Source organism: Bos grunniens, chromosome 18, assembly GCF_055505025.1.
Source record: "Bos grunniens cultivar Pamir isolate PY7600 chromosome 18, Bosgru_T2T1.0, whole genome shotgun sequence".
Taxonomy (NCBI): Eukaryota; Metazoa; Chordata; class Mammalia; order Artiodactyla; family Bovidae; genus Bos; species Bos grunniens.
Genome location: NC_141182.1, coordinates 45789740 through 45815606, shown reverse-complemented (window position 1 = coordinate 45815606; position 25867 = coordinate 45789740). Strand labels below are relative to the sequence as shown.

The 25867-nt window shown below is 42.9% G+C and overlaps 1 protein-coding gene and 1 pseudogene across 3 annotated transcripts; both read left to right on the top strand.

Annotated features, from left to right (window-relative positions):
* Positions 1–994: 994 nt before the first annotated feature.
* On the top strand, positions 995–2141 carry LOC147353633 (calmodulin pseudogene; annotated as a pseudogene). Its single transcript, XR_015145863.1, has one exon. The product of XR_015145863.1 is annotated as a calmodulin pseudogene (transcript).
* Positions 2142–7829: 5688 nt separating this feature from the next.
* Positions 7830–25512, top strand: ZNF792 (zinc finger protein 792). 2 transcript variants are annotated; one of them, XM_086352017.1, is made up of 4 exons: positions 7830–8246; positions 17392–17518; positions 18244–18366; positions 22495–25512. In XM_086352017.1, exons 1-4 carry the CDS (start codon positions 8211–8213, stop codon positions 23949–23951), a joined length of 1743 nt encoding a protein of 580 aa, XP_086208143.1. In that variant the 5' UTR covers positions 7830–8210; the 3' UTR covers positions 23952–25512. The 2 variants fall into 2 exon arrangements, with proteins under 2 accessions (XP_086208143.1, XP_086208144.1); XM_086352018.1 differs by lacking the exon at positions 7830–8246 and adding an exon at positions 16005–17266.
* The last annotated feature ends 355 nt before the right edge of the window (positions 25513–25867 follow it).

Genomic DNA, 25867 nt, shown 5'->3' with positions numbered 1-25867 from the left:
AGGGAATATCTCCTAACTCATCCTAAGGGTTAGCTTTACCTTAATGTCAAAACCAGACAAAGACATTACAAAACCAATTATAGACCAATACTATGAAAACAGATATAAAACTTCTCATAAAAATTATCAAATGGGATGCAACAATATATAAAAAGAATTATATGCATAGTCAAGAGGGTCATACACTGCTGGATCACTACTGGAAAATTAATATAGTCAATCTCATCAACAGGTTAAAGGAGAAACATCACATGAACATATCAATAGATGCAAAAAATGCATTTGATAAAAATCTAACACCCATTCATGATTTTTAAAAAATCTCAGCAATCTAGGAACAGAGAGGAATTTCCTCAATTTGATAAATAACATCTTAAACATAGCTTTACCTTAAAGTCAAAACTTAAAGCTGGGGCTTCCCTGGTGGTCCAGTGATTAAGAATCTGCCTTGCAATCCAGGAGACGTCAGCAGACACTGGTTCGATCCCTGATCCAGGCAGATCCCACATGCTACAGGGTACCTAAACCTGTGTGCCACAACTCCTGAAACCCACGTGCCCTAGAGTCTGTGCTCTGCAACAAGAAAAGCCACCACAATGAGGGCCTATGCACCACAATTACAGAGTAGCCTCCACTCTCCAAAACTAGAGAAAGCCCTTGTGCAGCAATGAAGACCAAGCACAGCCAAAAATAAATAAATGAAAAAAAATTTTTTTTTAACTTAGCAAAAAAAAAAAAAAAAACCCCCCAAACCCTATAGCTAACAACTTACTTAATGGTGAGAAAACAGATTCCTTCCCACTAAGACAGGAGTAAGGTAAAGATGTCCCCTCACATCAATCCTAGCAAGGCACATGGTTAATACACAAAATATACAAAAATAAATTGCTTTCCTATAAACGTCATGGGGTCGCAAAGAATTGGACACGACTGAGCAACTGAAATGAACTGAAACTAGAAATGAACAATTGGAATTTTAAGTTAAAATGAATACCATTGAGTCCGAGTGGAGCGAGCGAGCTGAGTGGTTGTGTGATTGCGTCCCGGAGACCGGTAGCGCTCGCAGCATGGCTGACCAACTGACTGAAGAGCAGATTGCAGAATTCAAAGAAGCTTTTTCACTATTTGACAAGGATGGTGATGGAACTATAACAACAAAGGAATTGGGAACTGTAATGAGGTCTCTTGGGCAGAATCCCACAGAAGCAGAGTTATAGGACATGATTAATGAAGTAGATGCTGATGGTAATGGCACAATTGACTTCCTGGAATTTCTGACAATGATGGCAAGAAAAATGAAAGATACAGACAGTGAAGAAGAAATTAGAGAAGCATTCCATGTGTTTGATAAGGATGGTAATGGCTATATTAGTGCAGCAGAGCTCCGCCGTGTGATGACAAACCTTGGAGAGAAGTTAACAGATGAAAAGGTTGATGAAATGATCAGGGAAGCAGATATTGATGGTGATGGTCAAGTAAACTGTGAAGAGTTTGTACAAATGATGACAGCAAAGTGAAGACATTGTACAGAATGTGTTAAATTCCTTGTACAAAATTGTTTATTTGCCTTTTCTTTGTTTGTAACTTATCTGTAAAAGGTTTCCCTCTACTGTCAAAAAAAAAAATATGCATGTATAGTAATTAGGACTTCATTTCTCCATGTTTTCTTCCCTTATCTTACTGTCATTGTCCTGAAACCTTATTTTAGAAAATTGGTCAAGTAACATGTTGCATGTGGCTTACTCTGGATATATCTAAGCCCTTCTGCACATCTAAACTTAGATGGAGTTGGTCAAATGAGGGAACATCTGGGTTATGCCTTTTTTTTTTTTTTTGAGTAGTTTTCTTTAGGAACTGTCAGCATGTTGTTGTTGAAGTGTGGAGTTGTAACTCTGCGTGGACTACGGACAGTCAACAATATGTACTTAAAAGTTGCACTATTGCAAAACGGGTGTTTTATCCAGGTACTCGTACACTATTTTTTTGTACTGCTGGTCCTATACCAGAAACATTTTCTTTTATTGTTAACTTGCTTTTTAAACTTTGTTTTAGCCACTTAAAGAAAATCTGCTTATGGCACAATTTGCCTCAAATCCATTCCAAGTTGTATATTTGTTTTCCAATAAAAAAATTACAATTTACCCCCCCCAAAATAAAATGAATACCATTTAATTAGCAGCAAGAAAAATGAAATAGATAAGATATCAATCTAGCAAAATATGTACAAGATCTACATGAGGAAAACTACAAAACTCTGATGAAAGAAATCAAAGAAGAAATAAACAAATGTAGAGCTACTCCATGTTCATGGATAGGAAGACTCAATTTTGTCAAGATGTCAGTTCTTCCCAGCTTGATATATAGATTTGAAATTGCACATCTCAGATTGGGACATTAACTCACTGTCTTTTAATTGATATCACACACCTGGTCTCAGGACTTAATGAAGCTCAGGTTCTGTATATCTCATCACAGAAAGAATTCAGTGAGAGATAAAGTGATAGGTAAGAAGTGGATTTATTTAGAGAGATACACATTCCAAAGACAGAATGCAGTCATCTCAAAAGGTGAGAATGGCTTTGGGAGGAACACACTCCATAGACAGAGTGTGAGCCATCTCAGAAAGCAAGAGGCCCTCAAATGTGGGGTGACTAGTTAGTGCATAAAGGCTGGGTAATTTCATAGGCTTATGAGAGGAAATGAGTCGACAAGTCCAACCAATGGACATGAGTTTGAGCAAGCTCCAGAAATTGGTGATGAACAATGAAGCCTGGCGTGCTGCAGTCCAAGGGGTCGCAAAGAGTTGGACACGACAGAGTGACTGAATTGAATGAGTGAGAGGATTATTCCACCTCTCTGGAAATAATCCTTTCTGGGAGAAGGGGTAAAGATATCCAGGAATTGGGCCACCTCCCACTTTTTGATCTTTTACAGTCAGTCTTGGAACTGTCACAGTGTTGTTGCTCAGTCGCTAAGTCATGTTTGACACTTTGTGACCCCACGGACTGCAGCATTCCAGGATTCCCTGTCCTTCACTATCTCCACAAGTTTGCTCAAACTCATGTCCATTGAGTTGGTGATGCCATCCAACCATCTCATCTTCTGTCACCCCCTTTTCCTCCTGGCCTCAATCTTTCCCAGCATCAGGGTCTTTTCTAATGAGTTGGCTCTTTGCATCAGGTGGCCAAAGTATTGGAGCTTCAGCTTCAGCATCAGTCCTTCCAATAAATATTCAGGTTGATTTCCTTTGGATTGACCGGTTTGATCTTGCTGTCCAAGGGACTCTCAGGAATCTTCTCCACACCACAATTCAAAAGTATCAGTTCTTCAGTGCTCAGCCTTCTTTATGGTCCAACTCTCACATCCGTACATGATTACTGGAAAAACAAAGCTTCCACTCCATGGACCTTTGTTGGCAAAGTGATGTCTGTTTTTAATACGCTGTCTAGGTTTGGCATAGCTTTTCTTCCAAGGAGCAAGCGTCTTTTAATTTCAAGGCTACAGTCACCATTTGCAGTGATTTTGGAGCCCAAGAATATAAAATCTGTCACTGTTTCCACTTTTCCCCCATCTATTTGCTATAAAGTGATAGGACCAGATGCCATAATCTTAGTTTTTTGAATGTTGAGTTTTAAGCCAGCTTTTTCAGTCTCCTCTTTTACCCTCATCAAGAGGCTCTTTAGTTCCTCTTTATTTTCTGCCATTAGGGTGGTACCATCTGCACATCTGAGATTATTGATATTTCTCCTGGCAATCTTGATTCCAGGTTGGAATCCATCCAGCCTGGCATTTTGCATGATGTACTCTGAATATAAGTTAAATAAGTAGGGTGATAATATACAGCCTTGATGAACTCCTTTCTCAATATTGGCTCATGTTCCATGTCCAGTTCCAACTGTTCCTTCTTGACTTGCATGCTGGTTTCTCAGGAGACCAGTAAGGTGGTCTAGTATTCCCATTTCTTTAAAAATTTTCCAGTTTGTTGGGATCCACGCAAACGCTTTAGCATAATCAATGAAGCAGAAGTAGATGTTTTCTGGCATTCCCTTGCTTTTCCCATCATCTAGTGGGTGTTGGCATTTTGATTTCTTGTTCCTCTGCCATTTCTTTTCTTTTTTTTTTTTCCTCTGCCTTTTCTAAATCCAGCTTGGACATCTGGAAATTCTCAGTTCATGTACTGCTGAAGCCTAGTTTGAAACATTTTTAGTATACCTTTGCTAACATATGAAATGAGTGCAATTATATGGTAGTTTGGACATTCTTTGGCATTGCCTTTCTTTGGGATTGAAATGAAAACTGACTTTTCCAGTATTGTGGCCACTGCTGAGTTTTTAAAATTTGCTGACATAGTAAGTGCAGCACTTTGATAGCATCATCTTTTAGGATTTGAAACAGCTCAGCTGGAATTCTATCACCTCTATTAGCTTTGTCTACAGTAATGCTTTCTAAGGCCCCCTTGACTTCACACTCTAGGACATCTGGCTCTGTGTTGAGTGACCACACCGTCATGGTTATCGAGGTAATTAAGACTTTTTTTTTTTTGTATATTTCCTCTGTGTATTCTTGCTACCTCTTCTTAATCTCTTCTCAGTTGTGGATGTGTCTGGTGGTGAAAGTAAAGTCCAATGCTGTAAAGAACAATATTGCATAGGAACCTGGAATGTTAAGTCCAGGAATCAAGGTAAATTGAGCATGGTCAAGCAGGAGGTTGCAAGAGTGAACACTGGCATTTTAGGAATCAGTGAACTAAAATGGATGGAAATGGAAGAATTTAATTCAGATGACCATATGTCTACTACTCAGGGCAAGAATCCCTTAGAAGAAATGGAGTAGCCTTCATAATCAACAAAAGAGTCTAAAATGCAGTACCTGGGTGCAATCTCAAAAATGACAGAATGATCTTGGTTCGTTTCCAAGGCAAACCATTCAACATCATAGTAATCCAAGTCTGTGCCCCATCATTAATGCCAAAGAAGCTGAAGTTGAATGGTTCTATGAAGACCTACAACACCTTCTAGAATTAACACCAAAAAAAGATGTTCTTTCATGATAGTGGATTGGAATGCAAACCTAGGAAGTCTAGAAACACCTGGAATAACAAGCAAGTTTCACTTTGGGGTACAAAATGAAGGAAGGCAAAGTCTAACAGAATTTTGACAAGAGAACACACTGATCATAGCAAACACCCTCTTCCAATATCACAAGAGACGACTTTACATATGGACATCACCAGATAGTCAATACCAAAATCAGATTGATTATATTCTTTGCAGCCAAAGATGGAGAAGCTCTATATAGTCAGCAAAAACAAGACCTGGAGCTGACTGTGGCTCAGATTATCAGCTCCTTTATTGCAAAATTCAGGCTTAAATTGAGGGATTTAAGGTCATTCAGGTATGTCCTAGATCGAGTCCCTTATGATTATATAATGGAGGTGACAGGCAAATTCAAGGGATTAGATCTGGTAGATAGAGTGCCTGAAGAAATATGGAGAGGTTCATAACATTGTACAGGATGAGGCAACCAAAACCATCCCCAAGAAAAAGAAATGCAACAAGGCAAAATGGTTGTCTGAGGGGACTTTACAAATAGCTGAGAAAAGAAAGAGAAAGGAAGACAGCCTTCAGAATGGGAGAAAATAATAGCAAATGAAGCAACTGACAAATAATCTCAAAAATATACAAGCAACTCCTACAGCTCAAATCCAGAAAAATAAATGACCCAATCAAAAAATGGGCCAAAGAACTAAATAGACATTTCTCCAAAGAAGACATACAGATGGCTAACAAACACATGAAAAGATGCTCAACATCACTCATTATCAGAGAAATGCAAATCAAAACCACTATGAGGTACCATTTCACGCCAGTCAGAATGGCTGCGATCCAAAAGTCTACAAGCAATAAATGCTGGAGAGGGTGTGGAGAAGGGGGAACCCTCTTGCACTGTTGGTGGGAATGCAAACTAGTACAGCCACTATGGAGAACAGTGTGGAGATTCCTTAAAAAACTGGAAATAGAACTGCCTTATGATCCAGCAATCCCACTGCTGGGCATACACACTGAGGAAACCAGAAGGGAAAGAGACACGTGTACCCTAATGTTCATCGAAGCACTGTTTATAATAGCCAGGACATGGAAGCAACCTAGATGTCCATCAGCAGATGAATGGATATGAAAGCAGTGGTACATATACACAATGGAGTATTACTCAGCCATTAAAAAGAATAGATTTGAATCAGTTCTAATGAGGTGGATGAAACTGGAGCCTACTATACAGAGTGAAGTAAGCCAGAAAGAAAAACACCAATACAGTATACTAATGCATATATATGGAATTTAGAAAGATGGTAACAATAACCCTGTGTACGAGACAGCAAAAGAGACATTGATGTACAGATCAGTCATGGACTCTGTGGGAGAGGGAGAGGGTGGGGAGATTTGGGAGAATGGCATTGAAACATGTATAATATCATGTATGAAACGAGTTGCCAGTCCAGGTTCGACGCACGACACTGGATGCTTGGGGCTGGTGCACTGGGACGACCCAGAGGGAGGGTATGGGGAGGGAGGAGGGAGGAGGGTTCAGGATGGGGAACACAGGTATACCTGTGGCGGATTCATTTCGAAATTTGGCAAAACCAATACAATATTGTAAAGTTTAAGAATAAAATTAAAAAAAAAAAAAGAAAGAGAAAGGAAAGGCAATGCAGAAAGGGAAAGATACATCCAACTGAATGCAGAGTTTCAGAGAATGGCAAGGAGAGATAAGAAAGCCTTCTTTAGTGAACAATGCCAAGAAATACAGGAAAACAATAGAATGGGAAAGACTAGAAATCAAGGTATAGATTGCTGACTGAGAACTTGCATTTTTAATGAATTCCTAGGTGATACTGATGTTACCATTTTGGGAAGCACTGAATTGAAGCAACTTTAAATATTAGTGTTGTAGGAAGGGGGACCCCTTCCAGGGCCCGAAACTGGGCTCTTGTCTAATACTTGGAAATGAATTGTCTGAGGAGACACATGTGCTGACAAAGCAAGAGACTTTATTGGAAAAGGGCACCCGGGTGGCGAGCAGCAGGGTAAGGGAACCCAGGAGAACTGCTCTGCCACGTGGCTCCCAGTCTCAGGTTTTATGGTGATGGGATTAGTCTCCGGGTGGTCTTTGGCCAATCATTCTAATTCAGAGTCTTTCCTGGTGACTCAGCCAAGATGGATGCTAGTGAGAGGGATTCTGGGAAGTGGACGGACACGAGGTGTCTCCTTTAGACCTTTCCCGAACTCTTCCTGTTGGCGGTGGCTTATTAGTTCCGTATTCCTTATCAAGATCTCCTGTCCTAAAACAACTCATGCAAATTGTTACTATGGTGCCTGGCCAGGGTGGGCGGTTTCAATCAGTGTGCTTCCCTTAACATTAGTACACAAAGAACCTGTATATTAGATATTATCTTTATTATTTAAAGTGAATCTAGGTCCCGGGGAGCCTGCAGGATCAAGAGACCAGCCTACACCCACACAGGCAAGTGTGGGTCTCAAATTACAGACTTCTGAGGGCAGGCGGCACTTGGCCCCAGGCAGTCCCAGAGGTCTGGAGACCGTCCCTTAAGGAAGAAAAGCTCGCGGTGCCTCCCGGCCAATGTCAACCACTAGCGTAAGGTCAGCTCTCCTCCCCAGCCCACCTCCCTCCACGCTCCTCCCTGCGGCCCCTGACCCACCCTGCCGGATGCAGGACAGAAAACACTGTCCGGGAGGCTATGCCGGTGCGTCACCGGCTGGCGCTGGGCCAATGACAGCCCGGGAGAGTGTCGTTTCTTCCGGTCGGGGAGGTGGGGGCCGGAACTTCCTGCGTTTCTGCCCAGCTAGTCGTTTCCCCGGGCTGGGTCGGTGCGCCCCGAGCCGTGGGTGCGGGACTGGGGGTGGCGCTGGGCGGGTACCGCTTCCCAGGCGGTTTTCGGGAACGGGAGGGGGAAGGACAGGGAGACCTTGACCCTTCTCTGCGCTTTTGAACTATCAGTGACCCCCTGGAACGCGGTGTCCGCCAGGGTCCCGCCGCGCCGCGCTCTCCGCGGCACCCGACTCTGGGCGCACTTGACCTGGAGGAGACTGAAGTCCCACCTCGCCCGGGGCCAGGCGCCGTGTCGCTACGCAGAGCCCGCGACACCCGCCTCGGTCACCCGCCTCTGAGGGCTCCTGCGTCCAGGGGCTGCGATGGCGGCGGCTGCGGCGCTGATGGACACAGCGCAGGTGAGTGGAGGGGCTTCAGGCCCGCAGCCGCTCAGCCCTTCATCCTCACGTACTCGCAGCCGGGGGATCAAAGATGGGCATTGCTCTACAACTTGATGTCTTTTTCATCTCTCTGCTTTTGAGTATGGGCTCCTGAGGGTTTGAGAGGGAGCGAGTGGTCACTTGCAGCCTCGGGTCCTGAATCCAGGGCAGGGGTCATAGAGAGCGGGTCCCATTTCTGAACTCTAGTGGATGAGGTGGGAAACGGTTTCCTAGGCAATAGGAACCAGCGGTGTGCAAGTACAGGATGGAGCTGGGAGTGTTCAGAGAGCAGGTGGGCTGAAGTCAGCCTGGAATGGCCGGCTGAGAAGCCTGGCGTCTATTCTGAGAGTGTTGGGAGCCACAGAAGCCACAGAGCAGAGGAGGAAGGTGATGTGATTTACATCCTAACAGGGTCACCTGGATGCCAAGTGGAAAACTGACTGTGGGCTGAGGGTGAAGGTGGGGAGAGCAACCAGTAGCTGCTGCAATACTGCTGGCCAGGTGAGGAGGGCAGGTGATTGCAGGTAGAAGAAGCGATTGGATTCTAGGTAGGTCTTCTAAGTGAGGCTGACCAGATTTTCTGAGGTGAAAACTGAGAAAGAAAAGCAGCGACTCGATGGATTTGGTGTTAGCAGCTGGAAGGATGGATGAACCATCAACTGAGAAGGGAACTTGTTTGTAGGAGGAATTTTCACTGGAAATAGCAGAAGTTACATTTGGGCCATGTTCTGATGTTCCAGGGACCCCTGAGTGGAGTTGAAGCTTGAGCAGCTAGACACACAGTTATGGTGTTTGGGGGAGGCTTAGTTTAGGTTAAGAGACACTGAATATATAAAGGGCCATTGGCAGACTATACATAAAATAGAACTCTGACCCACAGCCTGCGGCAACCTGGCCAGGAAACAAACCCCCTTATCTACAATAAACAACCCAGGAAGCCATTCTGCTGTAAGTTAGACTTGCAGGAACCCAGATTGCTATCTTTAGTGACAATCCAGGGAGTTAATAATGTCTATAACAGTTGGCCTCAAATAACCAGGACGTAATAACTGACAACTGCTCTCGTTTTTGTTCCAACTTAAGACCAACCAGAAATAGCCAAATATGCACCTCTAACTGGTCACCTAGGATGCTCTGCTTCTAGTTAGTTTGCCTACAGCTTTCGCAGGCCAACAGGGCTTACCTGAAGCCTTCCTTTTTTTTTTTCCCACTTATAAAGCTTTCCCATTCCTCTGCCTGCCTTTGAGTCTCTGCCAACATAGGTGGTTGGGAGATGGGGATTGACACATATGCACTATTGATCCTATATATAAAATTGATAACTAATGAGAATCTACTGTATAGCACTGGGAACTCTACTCAGTGCTCTGTAGTGACCTAAATGGAAAGGAAATCCAAATAAGAGGGGATATATGTATACATATAGCTGATTTACTTTGTTGTATGGTGGAAACTAAACATTGTAAAGCAACTATATATCAATAAAATTATTTTTAACAAAAATATTTAAAAATAAAGGGAACACACATGAATTAAAAAAAAAATCAAAACTTAAGTGGCTAACTCCCTTTCTATAACAAACTCAGAATAAATAGCCTTTAGCTTTCTTGTTTGGTTGGTCTTTATTGTCACAGTGAGAAACACCAGGGACTTCCCTGGAAGTTCAGTGGTTAGGATTCCAGGCTTTCACTGCAGGGGGCATGGGTTTGATCCCTGGTCCAGGAACTAAGATCCCACAAACTGCACTGAGTGCTTAGTCACTCAGTCATGTCTGATTCTTTTGCGACCCCCATGGACCGTAGCCCGCCAGACTCCTCTGTCCAGGGGATTTTTTTCCAGGCAAGAATACTGGAGTGGGTTGCCATTTCCTCCTCCAGGGGCTCTTCCCAACCTAGAGACTGAACCCACATCTCCTGTGTCTCCAGCATTGTAGGCTAATTCTTTACTGCTGAGCCATTGGCAAAACCTGTGTGACAAAACAAAAACAAAAACATCCAAAATGTGGCATCTGGTATGTGGACAAGGGTGTAACTGTGTGTCTGATTTGGAGGGTGGCAGTGACCTTAGGGGGAAGGAGGGAGGAAAGTGGAGCCTGAGAACTGGGCATCTTGCTTCGGTATGTTGGCTGGCTTGTTTGGCATCATAGAGACAGTTGAGGGAGAGTTAGTGTTTGTGGTAGTAGCTGGGTGGGGAGAGGGGGTCTGTGTGTAGGGAAAAGTGTGTCTGGCAGCTGGCCAAATTTTCCTGGGGGCCTAGGTACGAAAGGAGGTCTGAGGCTTGATGATGATGGAAGTAGCGCTCAGTGAGGCCTCGGCTGGTGCTCATTTGGCCATCTGCATTCTCACCAGGCCTTTGTGGACCCTTGAGGGAACCATGGGATTTTCAGTCAGGCTGGAGAACCAAGGGGCAGATGGGGCAAGCTGGGAGAGCTATTAGACCCTGGTGGGTGGGGGCAGGAGGACCAGAGAGGTTGGCTTTGAATAAGTGATGGTGAAGGGATAGAATGTGCCATACAGAGAAGCGAGGGGTCTGCTGTAGTCCCGGGTAGCTTGGATTGAAGCTAGGATCATGGCCAGGTCGGGAGGCCTTCACCTCAAGGGTGGATGTTGCCCTTGGCAGTGGGAGTCATAGAAGGTCTGGGGCAGGTTGGGATCGTAGTTGTATTTGCCTAGAATTCTCTGGATGCTGTCAGGGAGGGGGAAATTTCTCTCTCTACCTCTTGTTTGAGTTCTCGTGGATGCACTAATAAAAATAATTAGCATAAGGCACATTAACAGGAGAAAAATACATTTTAATGTAAGTGAAGTCAGAAATGGGACCTAAAAAGTGGCCAAAGTCAGCATCTTTTACTTATTAGACAAACAATACCTTTGTGAGTAATCAACTGGACAAAGGAACTTAGATTTTGGGTGCCCAATTATGAAGAATCTAAACAAAGTTTGGGCTTCAGGTAGTAAATTAAAGAAGTAACAAGGTTTACTTATATAGGTTTCTTGGTCCAAATTCCCTCCCTTTGGCAATAAAGATGTGCTTTACCTCCAGATACAGGGGGTGCACTTTTAAATAGTTTTTTTTTTTTTTTTTTAAATATCTTGGCCCAGTTTATTTTATGTATTTATTTATTTATTTTACTTTTTGGCCATGTGTGACATGTGGGATCTTAGTTCCCTGACCAGGGGTCAAACCTGTGCCCCCTGCAGTGGAAGTGCAGAGTCTTAACCGTTGGACCTCCAGGGAGTGCACTTTTTACGTAGAAATTAATTTTCTGTTTTCAGGGAGACAGAAATGTGGGTCACAGTATTCCTCTTGTGTTGGCTGTTTCTTCAGTAATTTTAATTCAAAATAATCAATAGGCCATTGAGGCACATTTTGGGGAGGCCTACGCTAGACCCCTAGAGAAGGCAATGGCAACCCATTCCAGTACTCTTGCCTGGAAAATCCCACGGACGGAGGAGCCTGGTGGGCTGCAGTCCATGGGGTCGTAAAGAGTCGGACATGACTAAAGTGACTTAGCAGCTTAGCAGCAGCACTCTAGGCCCCAGTAGTTCCCTCTCTGGAACTTCCTCTGTGGAAAGAGAACAGGTAAGAGGAGTTCTCCAGCTTACTGAGGGCTTCCCAGGTGGTGCTAATGTTAAAGAATCCACCTGCTAATGTAGGAGACATAAGAGAGGTGGGTTCAGTTGCTGGGTGGGGAAGAGCCCCTGGAGTAGAAAATGGCACTCCACACCAGTATTCTTGCCTTGAGAATTCCATTGACAGAGGGGACTGGCAGGCTACAGCCCATGGGATCACAAAGAGCTGGACACGACTGAGCGTCTGAGTACCAGTTCATTGAAGCAGATTGTTAGTTCTGAGAAGAGGTCAGTTCAGGAAAACAATTATACCTCATTTCAGGAGGCAGTAATGCAGATGGGCTCCAGAAGCTAGGCCTATGGTAAAAGCGATCAGGTAATGAGACATTTCTAGAAAAACAAAAGAAAACAAAGGGTTAGTGTTTGGAGCCAATTATAAACCAGTTTCTGACATCAGGATGCAGTCAAGAAGATTTCTAGATGTCAGGGTCGAAGCATCTTTTGCAGTTTGAAATGTCTCTGATGTCACCAGGTGTTCAAGAATGCTTTCTAAGTGGCTCATACAGCAGCAAGCATGAAGATTGTTTAAATATGAGCTGTTGTGGCAATTTCTCTGAAATTTCTATCAAGTTGTCTAGCTTCAATTTTCAAGGCATCAGGAAAAGGGCAGTTTTAGTTCTCAATTATTCCAGGTCAAAAGGGTGGGAGAAAATTGGAAACATTAACGAGTTGTAGCCAGATATTGGACGAAATTAGAACACTTCAGGATCTAGTCCAGATTTCAAGTAAACAGCAAAACCTCAGTGAAACTGCTGCTGCTGCTGCTAAGTCGCTTCAGTCGTGTCCGACTCTGTGCGACCCCATAGACGGCAGCCCACCAGGCTCCCCCGTCCCTGGGATTCTCCAGGCAAGAACACTGGAGTGGGTTGTCATTTCCTTCTCCAATGCAAGAAAGTGAAAAGTGAAAGTGAAGTCGCTCAGTCATGTCCGACTCTTAGCGACCCCCTGGACTGCAGCCTGCCAGGCTCCTCCATCCATGGGATTTTCCAGGCAAGAATACTGGAGTGGGGTGCCATTGCCTTCTCGTCAATGAAACTAACAGTACTAAAATCATACATACAAGGGTTCAATTTAGAACCAGGGTTTAATCCCTGGTCAGGGAACTAAGATCCTGCAAGCTATGGTGCAGCTAAAAAGAAAAATAATGAAATAAAGTCAAGTTCTTTCAAATTGTTTGATCGTATCTGAGTCTGTGTGTATTTCTCAAATATGACTTTCCAGTCAAAGGCCTTGATAAGATAACCAATATTTCTAATTGTGTTCTATTTTAAGGAGAACAGAGTCTTATTGAACTTTTCCAAATGTAATTATATTGTTAAGAAAATAAGAATACTCATGAGAGTTTCTGAATTCTGGAGCAATCAGGTGGGGAGAAAAAAATGTTTCATTTTTGCTTACAAAGGTATGCTGTGCCATGTTTAGTCACTTAGTCGTGTCTGACTCTTTGCGACCCTGTGGACTGTAGCCAGCCAGGCTCCTCTTTCTATGGGTATTCTCCTGGCAAAAATACTGGAGTGGGTTGCCATTTCCTTCTCCAGGGGATCTTCCCAACCCAGGGAGGAACCCAGGTCTCCCGCATTGCAGGATTCTTTACCATCTGAGCCACTAGGGAAGCCCAAGAATACTGGAGTGGGTAGCCTATCCCTTTTCCAGGGGAACTTTCTGACCCAGGAATAGAACCAGGATCTCCTGCACTGCAGGTGGATTCTTTACCAGCTGAGCTACCAAGAAGTACGATTCACCAAACTGCTGTAAATCTTTTTAAAATAATTCCTTGCATTTGGAAAACAAAAGGTTAAAAAAAAGTAATATTGTATTTTAAACAAAAAGCCATAAAAACTATAATCATAATCATATTCATTAGTTCATTCAATTCCATGTAATTAATTTTTGTTCCTCTTCGTGTCCAGTTCTTCCGTTAGTTCTGTTGACTTTGCCTGATGATGAAGCGTGAGGGTAACAGTGATAGTCCAAGGAGTTTGTGAGATTTTTGTTAAGGCTTGAATGATTTGCCCAGTGAGGTGGGTGCCTTGATCACTGGAGATTATGTAAGTTATACCCCAAATAGAAAATACATTATAAAAAATTGTTTCTTTGCCCCTGTGGTGTCATCAGTCTTGTAGCAAGGGAAGGCTTCAACCCATCTGGAAAGCATACATGTAATAATAAGAACATTCTGATAAACCATACTTAGTGGCAGTTGAATGATGTCCAGCTGCAGGTGCTCAAAGGGTCCAGAGAGAAGAGGTCTGAGGCACCTGGGGCAAAAATAGTTTTTCCCAGGGTTATGGACCTGAAAGGTCAGACATCACTGATAGGGTGTTTTTTCAGTTTTATAGAGTTCTCCCTGCCAATGTCTATTTAAATGCACCTTAAATGCATGATGGTGAGTGAAGGAATGCAGGGGGAAAAAATGAGATTTGCCAGGGACCTGGGGAGAACTAAGTAGCCATCTTGGTTTTCCCATAGCTCTGACTGTTTGTTTAGTTTGCAACTATTGTTTACCTATTTTAATTTCTCTTATTCAGTAGCATACTGTTGCCTTGGTACAAGGATATCAGGATGGCAAAAGTCTGGCAAGAAGGGGTCAGGATTTTTGCAGAAGCAGAATGGATTTTGTTCACATGTGCCACAGTCTTTATAAATTCTGTTGCTACTGCCTTCGCTTGAAGGTCAGTTAGGGCATTTCTCTGATACTTGGGTTCAATTCCTTTAGTCTGAGCCTCCATCTTGATGACAGATAACATTTTATGCCAGGACATATATGACTTCAGGAATTTCACCTAATTTCTGGAACACTTAGAACACATACCTATATAGACACAACATAAAGAAGATGATAACAGTTTCCACATAATTTAACGTATCAAATATAGCTGATTAATATCTTTTTATAAGGAGAAAGAATAAATCTTTGAGGTATTTTAGATATATATCTAAAAACTATCTCATCTCTCAAAGTCCTAAATCAAAAAGATTTCATTTACAATTTGATTTGAGGGAAGTTTGTCAAAAGTATTTTTAAAAATTGGACTTTGTCAAATAGATCTTCACAGCAATGCTTCGTTATCCATTCAACGAAACTTAACAATTAAAACCTTCAGCAAATATAAATGGTTATGTAGTTCTGAGCAAAATTTAGCTCTTTTAATAGCAATAGATTTACTCAATGAATCAAAGAACTGATAAAGACAACAGAACATAAGTAATTATTTTGACAAGACAGAAGATCTTTGGTGTTTTCCTAAGTATATTATTTAAAGGTAAAGAAAAGCCTTTCATAATCTCTGATTATCAAGAGCAGACCAACAGGAAAACAAAACTTTGTTCTTTTAATAGAAAACCAAATTCCAATTTTTACTGTTTTACTTTGATATTAAAACTTATTTGTTTAACTAAATCCATTCCAATCTTATTCAGTCATGACCACATATAAAATTCCTTTCTAAAGACTCCTTTATGCACAATCCTACAGAATTTCATTTTAGTTTATCCCTTGTTTTCTTTCCCATTTAGAAGAAACTAGCTTTAGGACAAAATTACTTTCATTTTCCTTAACAAAAACACCTCCACACCTTATTTTTTCTCTTCCCCAAACACATTCTATTTCTATTATTGTATCTGGCAGCTTTAACCACATATTTAATTGGAATCCTCAATCCTTTGAAATCTTAATTTTAGTGAAAATAAAGAAGTAAACAGCTGTAAACTTTATTAACATTTTGTGGCTTGGCAAATTTATAAGTACATTGTATAATTTCTAGAAACATATGCTATTTCATAGTACAGTCTTTCAATAAAGCGCAAGATATATTCACCAGAGCCAAACATACTTAATCTCTCTGTAATGAGAGGCCAAAAGTACATATAAACTTAGACTTTAGCAATTAATGTTTCAGTACTTTATCTTACTTGGAAATGATCTAGGCATCCAACAAATTCCCATCATTTAATTTAACATAGCAAAACATAGGGTATAACTTACCAGATGGATTTATGGAGTTATTTAAGTGGACATACTGTAACACAATTATTGTTTAAAAATCTACCTAAAAACTGATCACATTTACATCTATTTTATATATTTATTTTTATTTATTTTTCCTGTCAAGTTGCATGGTTTACAGGATCTTAGTTCCCTGATCAAGGATTGGCCTGGGCCATGGCAACAAATCCTAATGACTGGGTCGCCAGGGAATTCCCTAATTTATTTGTTTTTAACAATCATACTTAGATTACTCATAAAAATTTCATAAGACTTTAAAATAATCATTATTCTAAGTTTGTTTGTTTGGTGACAAACTTTGCAACAGAGGCAATGAGCCCATTTGACTAATAAACCCAGGTAGAACAAGTTGTTTACATTATATTTAATGTTAAATTTGAGATATTCCTGTATTAATTTAACCAACAAGTTTAAAAGTAGCTCTTATTTACTAAAGATTATCCTAAATATATGAACTTGAAAGATATTTGTTTTTTTTATTACATATTTGAGAATTTTTATATAAGTGCTTATTTTTATAAGCCAATTAAATAAAGGCCTTTTAGAAATTAATTTTGGCAGTGCCATCAGAGGTAGCATACACATATGGACTTACAGACAGACACAACCAAAGAACTCATAGTTCTCATTTTAAAACTTTAATCATGAATCAAGTACAACATAAAACTTACGCATGTGTGCTCAGTCTATTAGTCATGTCTGACTCTTAGCAACTCCATGGACTGGGGCCTGCCAGGTTCCTCTGTCCATGGAATTTTCCAGGCAAGAATACTGAAAAGGGTTACCATTTCTTACTCCAGGGGATCTTCTCGATCCAGGGATCAAACCCAAGAGACTCTTGAGTCTCCTGCATTGGCAGGTGAATTCTTTACCACTGCACCACCGGGGAAGCATATAAAATTTGCTAGTTTATAAGTAACAGTTGGAATAAATTAGATTATTTGCTCGGATTGTGTCCTTTGAGGAGAAGACAAATAAGATACGTATTTGCCTTTGGCAAACAATTTTAAGGAGGCTGTGACTTAGAGTTTCAGCAAGAGAGGCTTTTTAGCAGTTGGGGTTTTAAAAAGTCTCTCTCTCTCTCTCTCTTTTCAATTTCAAGTTTTACTAATTGAGCTAATCTAGGCTCAGGCTCAGTGGGCTGTGTTTACATTCAAAAAACATGATAAGGTTTATAACTTGAAGAGACAGAAAAAGAAAATATGCTTTCTCCTAGGAGTTTTGGAGTATCTTTGTCTATTATCATATGCCTTAGGGTAATTATTAGGGGCCCTGCATTTCAGACCCAGAGCTCAACTGGTATCTCTCTGCCTACTTGCCTGTGGGTATTGCTGTGGACTGACACAGCAGTCATAGAACGTGTGGAACCAGGGTCTGAGATCTCCTCTGTGTTGGGGAGCTGGGGAGGAGGGTGAACAGTGAACAGAGAGGGAGTCCTGAGGAAAGAAGCTGATCATGGAATGAACTGTCCCCATCATCATGGCAGGGCTGTGTGACCTTTGAGGACGTGACCATTTACTTCTCCCCGGAGGAGTGGGGACTCCTTGATGAGGCTCAGAGACTCCTGTACTGTGATGTGATGCTGGAGAACTTTGCACTGATCGCCTCCCTTGGTAAGGCTTTTACACCCACCCAGGTGTCCTGAGCTCATCTCCGCCCATTCCCTTTTCCCAAGACGTGGTTCTTTCCTTCCCACAGCTGCGCTGTGGGCATTGCTTCCTCCCCTCCCCACTGCCTTTGTTTTTTGGGCTATGATGGGTCTTCGTTGAAATGTGCAGGCTTCTCTATTTGCAGTGAGTGGGTTTCTCTAGTTGTGGTGTGCAGCATGTGGGTTCTTAGTTCCCCGACCAAGAATTGAACCCAAGTCCCCTGCATTGGGAAGTAGATTCTTAACCACTGGACCACCAGGGAAGTCCTCCCACCTCTTCAGGTATATGTGCTGTGGATCCAGAGCTGAACTGTGTGCAGGGTCCCATGCTCTCCCCAAGCAGCCTCAACACCTACTGTCTCAAAGCCTGCTGGGGAAGGGTCCTAGAAGGAGGAGTCTTGCAGTCAGCCCAGCAGATCCTGTCTGACTCAGCCACGGATCTCCTGGATGATTGTTCAGATCTCTGACAGTTCTGTTTGGCTCCTTTGTTTTAGCTAACATTGCCTAAGGCCTGACCGCCAGGAACTCTAGGCACTTATGTGGTCACTGTTTGCCATGACCACTGGGATGTTCCTGCCAAATCTCCCTTGTGTGTTCCTTTTGTAATTATGTTTCCTTTCCTGTGTTCTATTGTGGGATAATTCACCTGGGCAAAGTGCTGGTCCCTTATCTGCCCCATCTTCCCCCTAGGACTTGCATCTTTCAGGTCTCACATAGTTGCCCAGCTGGAGATGGGGGCAGAGCCCTGGGTGCCTGACCAAGTGGACATGACTTCAGCCATGGCAAGAGGGGTGTATAGAGGGCTTGGCTCAGGTAAGTGTGGGTGGGGGAGCATGTGACATCACTACTGTCTTCAAATCATACCTGACACTTTTCTTGTGTTCATCATTCTTTTGGTGCCAAGCCAATGGGCTTATATCTTTTCTACCTTGCCTTTCCTATTTTTGGTATGTTGACCACTGGTCATTTCTTCTCTGATTGGGGCCTCTGTCTGTGCCCCTCACTGTTTCCACAACTCCCTCTGCAGCACTCTTAAGCATGGGCTTGCACTTCATGTGTCATGAGATGAGCACATTTCCTATGATAGTCCTTGAACACCAGTCAACCAGTTGTAATCAGGTTTTCCCAGATCTGGACATACCCTTCTGCACAGCCCACACAGGTTATCAGCAGCTGGAGCCCCCAAGAAAAGCCTTTGTTGAGAACAGAGCTGAAGACCTGCCTTTCCATCTGACACTGTGCCCATCTTTGTGTCCTGGCTCCTGGTATCAGTTCAGTTCAGTTCAGTCGCTCAGTTGTGTCTGACGCTTTGTGACCCCATGAATTGCAGCACGCCAGGCCTCCCTGTCCATCACCAACTCCCGGAGTTCACTCAAACTCAGGTCCATCGAGTTGGTGATGCCATCCAGCCATCTCATCCTCTGTCGTCCCCTTTTCCTCCTGCTCCCAATCCCTACCAGCATCAGAGTCTTTTCCAATGAGTCAACTCTTCGCATGAGGTGGCCAAAGTACTGGAGTTTCAGTTTTAGCATCATTCCTTCCAAAGAACACCTAGGGCTGATCTCCTTTAGAATGGACTGGTTGGATCTTCTTGCAGTCCAAGGGACTCTCAAGAGTCTTCTCCAACACCACAGTTCAAAAGCATCAATTCTTTGGCGCTCAGCTTTCTTCACAGTCCAACTCTCACATCCGTACACGACCACTGGAAAAACCATAGCCTTGACTAGACGGACCTTTGTTGGCAAAGTAATGTTTCTGCTTTTGAATATGCTATCTAGGTTGGTCATAACTTTCATTCCAAGCAGTAAGCGTCTTTTAATTTCATGGCTGCAGTCACCATCTGCAGTGATTTTGGAGCCCCCCAAAATAAAGTCTGACACTGTTTCCACTGTTTCCCCACCTATTTCCCATGAAGTGATGGGACTAGATGCCATGATCTTCATTTTCTGAATGTTGAGCTTTAAGCCAACTTTTTCACTCTCCACTTTCACTTTCATCAAGAGGCTTTTTAGTTCCTCTTCACTTTCTGCCATAAGGGTGGTGTCATCTGCATATCTGAGGTTATTGATATTTCTCCCGGCAGTCTTGATTCCAGCTTGTGCTTCTTCCAGTCCAGCATTTCTCATGATGTACTCTGCTTATAAGTTAAATAAGCAGGGTGATAAATACAGCCTTGACGTACTCCTTTTCCCATTTGGAACCAGTCTGTTGTTCCATGTCCAGTTCTAACTGTTGCTTCTTGACCTGCTTATAGGTTTCTCAAGAGGCAGGTCAGGTGGTCTGGTATTCCCATGTCTTTCAGAATTTTCCACAGTTTATTGTGATACACACAGTCAAAGGCTTTGGCATAGTCAATAAAGCAGAAATAGATAATCTTCTGGAACGCTCTTGCTTTTTCGATGATCCAGCAGATGTTGGCAATTTGGTCTCTGATTCCTCTGCCTTTTCTAAAACCAGCTTGAATATCTGGAAGTTCACGGTTCATGTATTGCTGAAGCCTGGCTTGGAGAATTTTGAGCATTACTTTACTAGCGTGTGAGATGAGTGCAATTGTGCAGTAGTTTGAGCATTCTTTGGCATTGCCTTTCTTTGGGATTGGAATGAAAACTGACCTTTTCCAGTCTTGTGGGCACTGCTGAGTTTTCCAAATTTGTTGGCATACTGAGTGTAGCACTTTCACAGCATCATCTTTCAGGGTTTGAAATAGCTCAACTGGACTTCCGTCACCTCCACTAGCTTTGTTCGTAGTGATGCTTTCTAAGGCCCACTTGACTTCACATTCCAGGATGTCTGGCTCTAGGTGAGTGATCACACCATCGTGATCATCTGGGTCATGAAGATCTTTTTTGTACAGTTCTTCTGTGTATTCTTGCCACCTCTTCTTAATATCTTCTGCTTCTGTTAGGTTCCTACTATTTCTGTCCTTTATCGAGCCAATCTTTGCATGAAATGTTCCCTTGGTATCTCTAATATTCTTGAAGAGATCTCTAGTCTTTCCCATTCTGTTGTTTTCCTCTATCTCTTTGCATTGATAGCTGAGAAAGGCTTTCTTATCTCTTCTTGCTATTCTTTGGAACTCTGCATTCAGATGCTGATATCTTTCCTTTTTTCCTTTGCTTTTCACTTCTCTTCTTTTCACAGCTATTTGTTAGGCCTCCCCAGACAGCCATTTTGCTTTTTTGCATTTCTTTTCCATGGAGATGGTCTTGATCCCTGTCTCCTGTACAATGTCACGAACCTCCATCCATAGTTCTTCAGGCACTCTATCTATCAGATCTAGTCCCTTAAATCTATTTCTCACTTCCACTGTATAATCATAAGGGATTTCATTTAGGTCATACCTGAATGGTCTAGTGGTTTTCCCTACTTTCTTCAACTTCAGTCTGAATTTGGCAATAAGGAGCTCATGATCTGAGCCACATTCAGCTCCTGGTCTTGTTTTTGTTGACTTCTCCATCTTTGGCTGCAAAGAATATAATCAATCTGATTTTGGTGTTGACCATCTGGTGATGTCCATGTGTAGAGTCTCTTCTTGTGTTGTTGGAAGAGGGTGTTTGCTATGACCAGTGCGTTCTCTTGGCAAAACTCTATTAGCCTTTGCCCTGCTTCATTCCGTATTCCAAGGCCAAATCTGCCTGTTACTCCAGGTGTTTCTTGACTTCCTACTTTTGCATTCCAGTCCCCTATAATGAAAAGGACACCTTTTTTGGGTGTTAGTTCTAAAAGGTCTTGTAGATCTTCATAGAACCGTTCAACTTCAGCTTCTTCAGCATTCCTGGTTGGGACATAGACTTGGATTACTGTGATATTGAAAGGTTTGCCTTGGAAACGAACAGAGATCATTCTGTCATTTTTGAAATTGCATCCAAGTACTGCATTTCGGACTCTTTTGTTGACTATGATGGCAACTCCATTTCTCCTGAGGGATTCCTGCCCACAGTAGTAGATATAATGGTCATCTGAGTTAAATTCACCCATTCCACTCCATTTTAATTTGCTGATGCCTAGAATGTCGACATTCACTCTTGCCATCTCCTGTTTGACCCTTTCCAATTTGCCTTGATTCATGGACCTGACATTCCAGGTTCCTATGCAATATTGCTCTTTACAGCATCAGACCTTGCTTCTATCACCAGTCCCATCCACAGCTGGGTATTGTTTTTGCTTTGGCTCCATCCCTTTATTCTTTCTGGAGTTATTTCTCCACTGATCTCCAGTATCATATTGGGCACCTACGACCTGGGGAGTTCCTCTTTCAGTATCCTATCATTTTGCCTTTTCATACTGTTCATGGGGTTCTCAAGGCAAGAATACTGAAGTGCTTTGCCATTCCCTTCTCCAGTGGACCACATTGTGTCAGACCTCTCCACCATGCCCCACCCGTCTTGGCTGGCCCCACAGGGCGTGGCTTAGTTTCATTGCATTAGACAAAGCTGTTGTCCTAGTGTGATTAGATTGACTAGTTTTCTGTGATTATGGTTTCAGTGTGTCTGCCCTCTGATGCCCTCTTGCAACACCTACAGTCTTACTTGGGTTTCTTTTACCTTGGACGTGGGGTATCTCTTCACGGCTGCTCCAGCAATGCGCAGCCGCTGCTCCTTACCTTGGATGAGGGGTATCTCCTCACTGCCACCCCTCCTGACCTTGAACGTGGAGTAGCTCCTCTAGGCACTCTTGCACCCGCGCAGCCACTGCTGCATGGATGTGGGATTGCTGTTCTCGGCAGCCGTCCCTGACCTCGGGCTTCTGGTATGGCCTCCCTTATTTCATGAGCTTACCGGCCCAGGACTGCTGGGAAGACCATTCCTTATTTTGACCTTAGGCCTCTCATCTTGCCAACAGTCCCATGGACTCATTCCTGGGTCAGACTTGCATTTGTGATTGGATTGTTTCCTTCCATGAAAATTAACATGAATATCACCAGCATTTCTCTACTTTCAGATTTTTACTGTGGAACAGAGAGTGAGGAATCACCTGCTGAGCTCAGTGTTTCTGTAGAAGTGTCACAGAACATGAACTCCAAGGCAGTTTCATCCACCCAGAAGGGCTACCCCTGTAACCTGTGTGGCCTCCACTTGAAAGACATTCTATATCTGGCTAAACATCGGGCAACACATTCCAAGCAGAAACCACATGTGCATGAGGCACATAGGAAAGAATTGAAGTTCAACGCCCACTTTCACCAGCCACAGATGCAGCAGAATGTGGACAAGTCTATTGGAAGGAATGAAGGCAGGGCCTTGCTTGTGAAAAGCTTCAGATATGACACATCAAAGAAATCTTTCACATTCAGGGAGGATGGGAAGGCCTCTGTGGCCAGATGTGGTTTACTCCAGCATCAGGTCACTACCAGTGTGGGGGAGCCAGCGCAGAGCTCTGAAAGTGTGGTGGATTTTCCCACTGTGCAACTCCATAAGAAGCACAGTGAATTTGAGAATGCTCTCAGTGACAAACTTTCGCTTGTTCAGCAGAGAACCCACACTGGAGAAAGGTCTTATGAGTGCAACAAATGTGGGATATTTTTCAGCTGTGCTTCTGGCCTCTTTCAACACCAGAGAGATCATAATCGAGGAAAGCCTTATGAGTGTGGCGAATGTGGGAAATTCTTCAGCCAGCACTCCAGTCTCATCAAACATCAGAGAGTTCACACTGGTGAAAGCCCTCACGTGTGCAGCGAGTGTGGCAAATTCTTTAGTCGAAGTTCTAATCTTATTCAACATAAGAGGGTTCACACTGGAGAAAAGCCTTATGAATGCAGTGAGTGTGGGAAGTTCTTCAGGCAACGCTCGAACCTTATTCATCATAAGAGGATTCATACTGGTAAAAGTGCTCATGAGTGCAGTGAGTGTGGAAAATCCTTCAACTGCAACTCCAGCCTAATTAAACACTGGAGAGTTCATACTGGAGAAAAACCTTACAAGTGCAATGAATGTGGGAAATTCTTTAGCCGCTTTGATGGACTTGTTCAACATCAGATAGTTCATACAGGTGAACGACCGTACAGATGCAGCGTATGTGGGAAAGCCTTCCGCCGGAGCTCTGACCTCATGAATCATCAGCGAGTCCACACTGGTGAAAGACCTTATGAGTGCAGTGAATGTGGGAAAACCTTCAGACGAAGTTCTAATCTGAGGCAGCATCGGAAAGTTCACAAACCAGATAAGACATATAAATGCAATGAATGTGGAAAAGCCTTCAGCCAAAGGTCTACTCTCATCCAGCATCAGAAAATTCACGCTAGAGAAAAGAGTACAAAGGATGTTCTCCCTCCTTCTTCAGCACAACAGCACCTCCTAGAGATGAACTCTGAGAGTGGTCTTTATGAAGGAGCTGTCAGCCAGAAGTTAAACCTTGTTCATCCAAATATCTATGCTGGAGAGATTCCCAATGGATGCTAAATAAATTGGAAGCTTTCTGGAGAAAGCGTACATTTTCTGATCCCAAATTTTGTCAGAGTTTTTGTCACTGCTAGTATCTGTGGAAGAAGTCATCTCAGCTCTACCCACTGGCAGGTCTCCAGAGTGTGTGCCAGCCACTTCCTGTTCTCAGAGAAGACAGGCCTCTGTTTCCTCTTTTGAGAGGGAATTGTGAGTAGCCTGAGGCCATAGGAAGATGTCTTCCCTTCCACTGACTGCTTTAGCTGTGATCATGACCCATCTTTGCCATGAAGACCTGATCTGGGTCCTACTGGCAGCTTGCAGAGGTTTCCCTTTTCCAAGGACATTGTTGATCTTGTATGATGCTCATGATGGATTCATCCAGCTTCCACATTATCCATCCTTGACTCTACATTGCTCTGGTTTGGGTGATAAGGGCCTTATTGATAAAATCACCTTTAATCTCCTGTATTCTGACAACTGTGTGGAGTGGGTTGAGAACAGGATGAAGGTCTTGCAAACCAAACAAGTCTCCAAATTTATTGCCTCAGTGAAGAGTGGGATGGCAGAGAACAGTTCTCAGTCCAGAGTTGGCCTCATTTGTGTTGCTACCTGAGGTCTCCTAGGGAAGATTATAGGGCTTGATCGGCCTAATGTTGTGACCTGAAGGGCATGACTTTTTGTAGATCAGAGATTACCTTGAGGAAGGGAAGGTTGTGCAACTGCCAGTGTATCTGGAAGCAGCCTGATTTAGGCCCCCCTTTTTTTTTCCTGAGGATGGCTTCTATTCCTTAGCACTGTCTAGTAGACATTGTTTATCTGGCCTCTGCCAAGGAGTCATATGCCTTTGATGTCTAAAATCCAGTATAAGTCACCTACTGTAAGACTTACTGGGTCCAATTGGCAGATTAGAGGGAATGTATCTTATAAAATTGCATCCACAAATGTTCCCTTAAATGTAACTATGCAGGATTCAGGACTTGAAGAAATTCTCAGGACCTCCAGACCTCTGTCCTATGACTAAGGCCACTGGCAGAGGAAATCAGCTAAAGGTTTTGTGGATTATTGCAGGCTGTCTGCATTATTCATGTCAAAACCAGTGTTGTGTTGGCAGAGAAATAGGGACTAAGAGAAGGTATATCTTGTAACCCAGGGAGGAGGCATTTGCAACACAGCCAACTATTTTTGGTGCCAACACATGAGGAGAGAGGGAATATGGGGGTGCCAAATCTTAAATTTTCTAAAATGAGTGGGAGAGCAGATTTTTACTTGCAACAATTTCTTTTAATGCTTTGTTGAGATATAATTTCTATGCAATAATTGGCTGTACATATTTAATGTGTACACTTTGATAAGTTTTAATATATGTGTACACTCAGGAAACGAACACCACAGCCATAATAATGAACCCATCCGTCACCCACATGGCTACCTCGTGCCCCTTGACAATCCATCCTTGCCTTCCCCAGAGAACTGTTAGCTACATCCCAAGGAAACCACTGATTTACCTTTTATTCACTGTGAATTTGGTTGCCTTTCCTAGAATTTTGTACAATTGGAAACATAAAGTATTTATACTCTTGTTTTTGGTCTGTTTTCTTTCATACAGCATAATCATCTTGAGAATCATCCATTCTGTGAATATGAAGAGTTCATTCCTTTTACTGCTGAGTAATCCTCTCCTGGGAACTTCCCAGGTGGTAGAATTGGTAAAGAATTCACCTGCAATGCAAGAGATGTGGGTTTGATCCCAGGGTCAGGAAGATCCCCTAGAGTAGGAAAAAGCAACCCACTCCAGTATTCTTGCCTGGAAAATTACATGGATAGTGGAGCTTGGCAGCCTGCCATCCATGGGGTTGCAAAGAATTGTACATGACTGAGTATTCACACACACACACACACACACACACACACTTCTCTGATGAATGAATACCTTA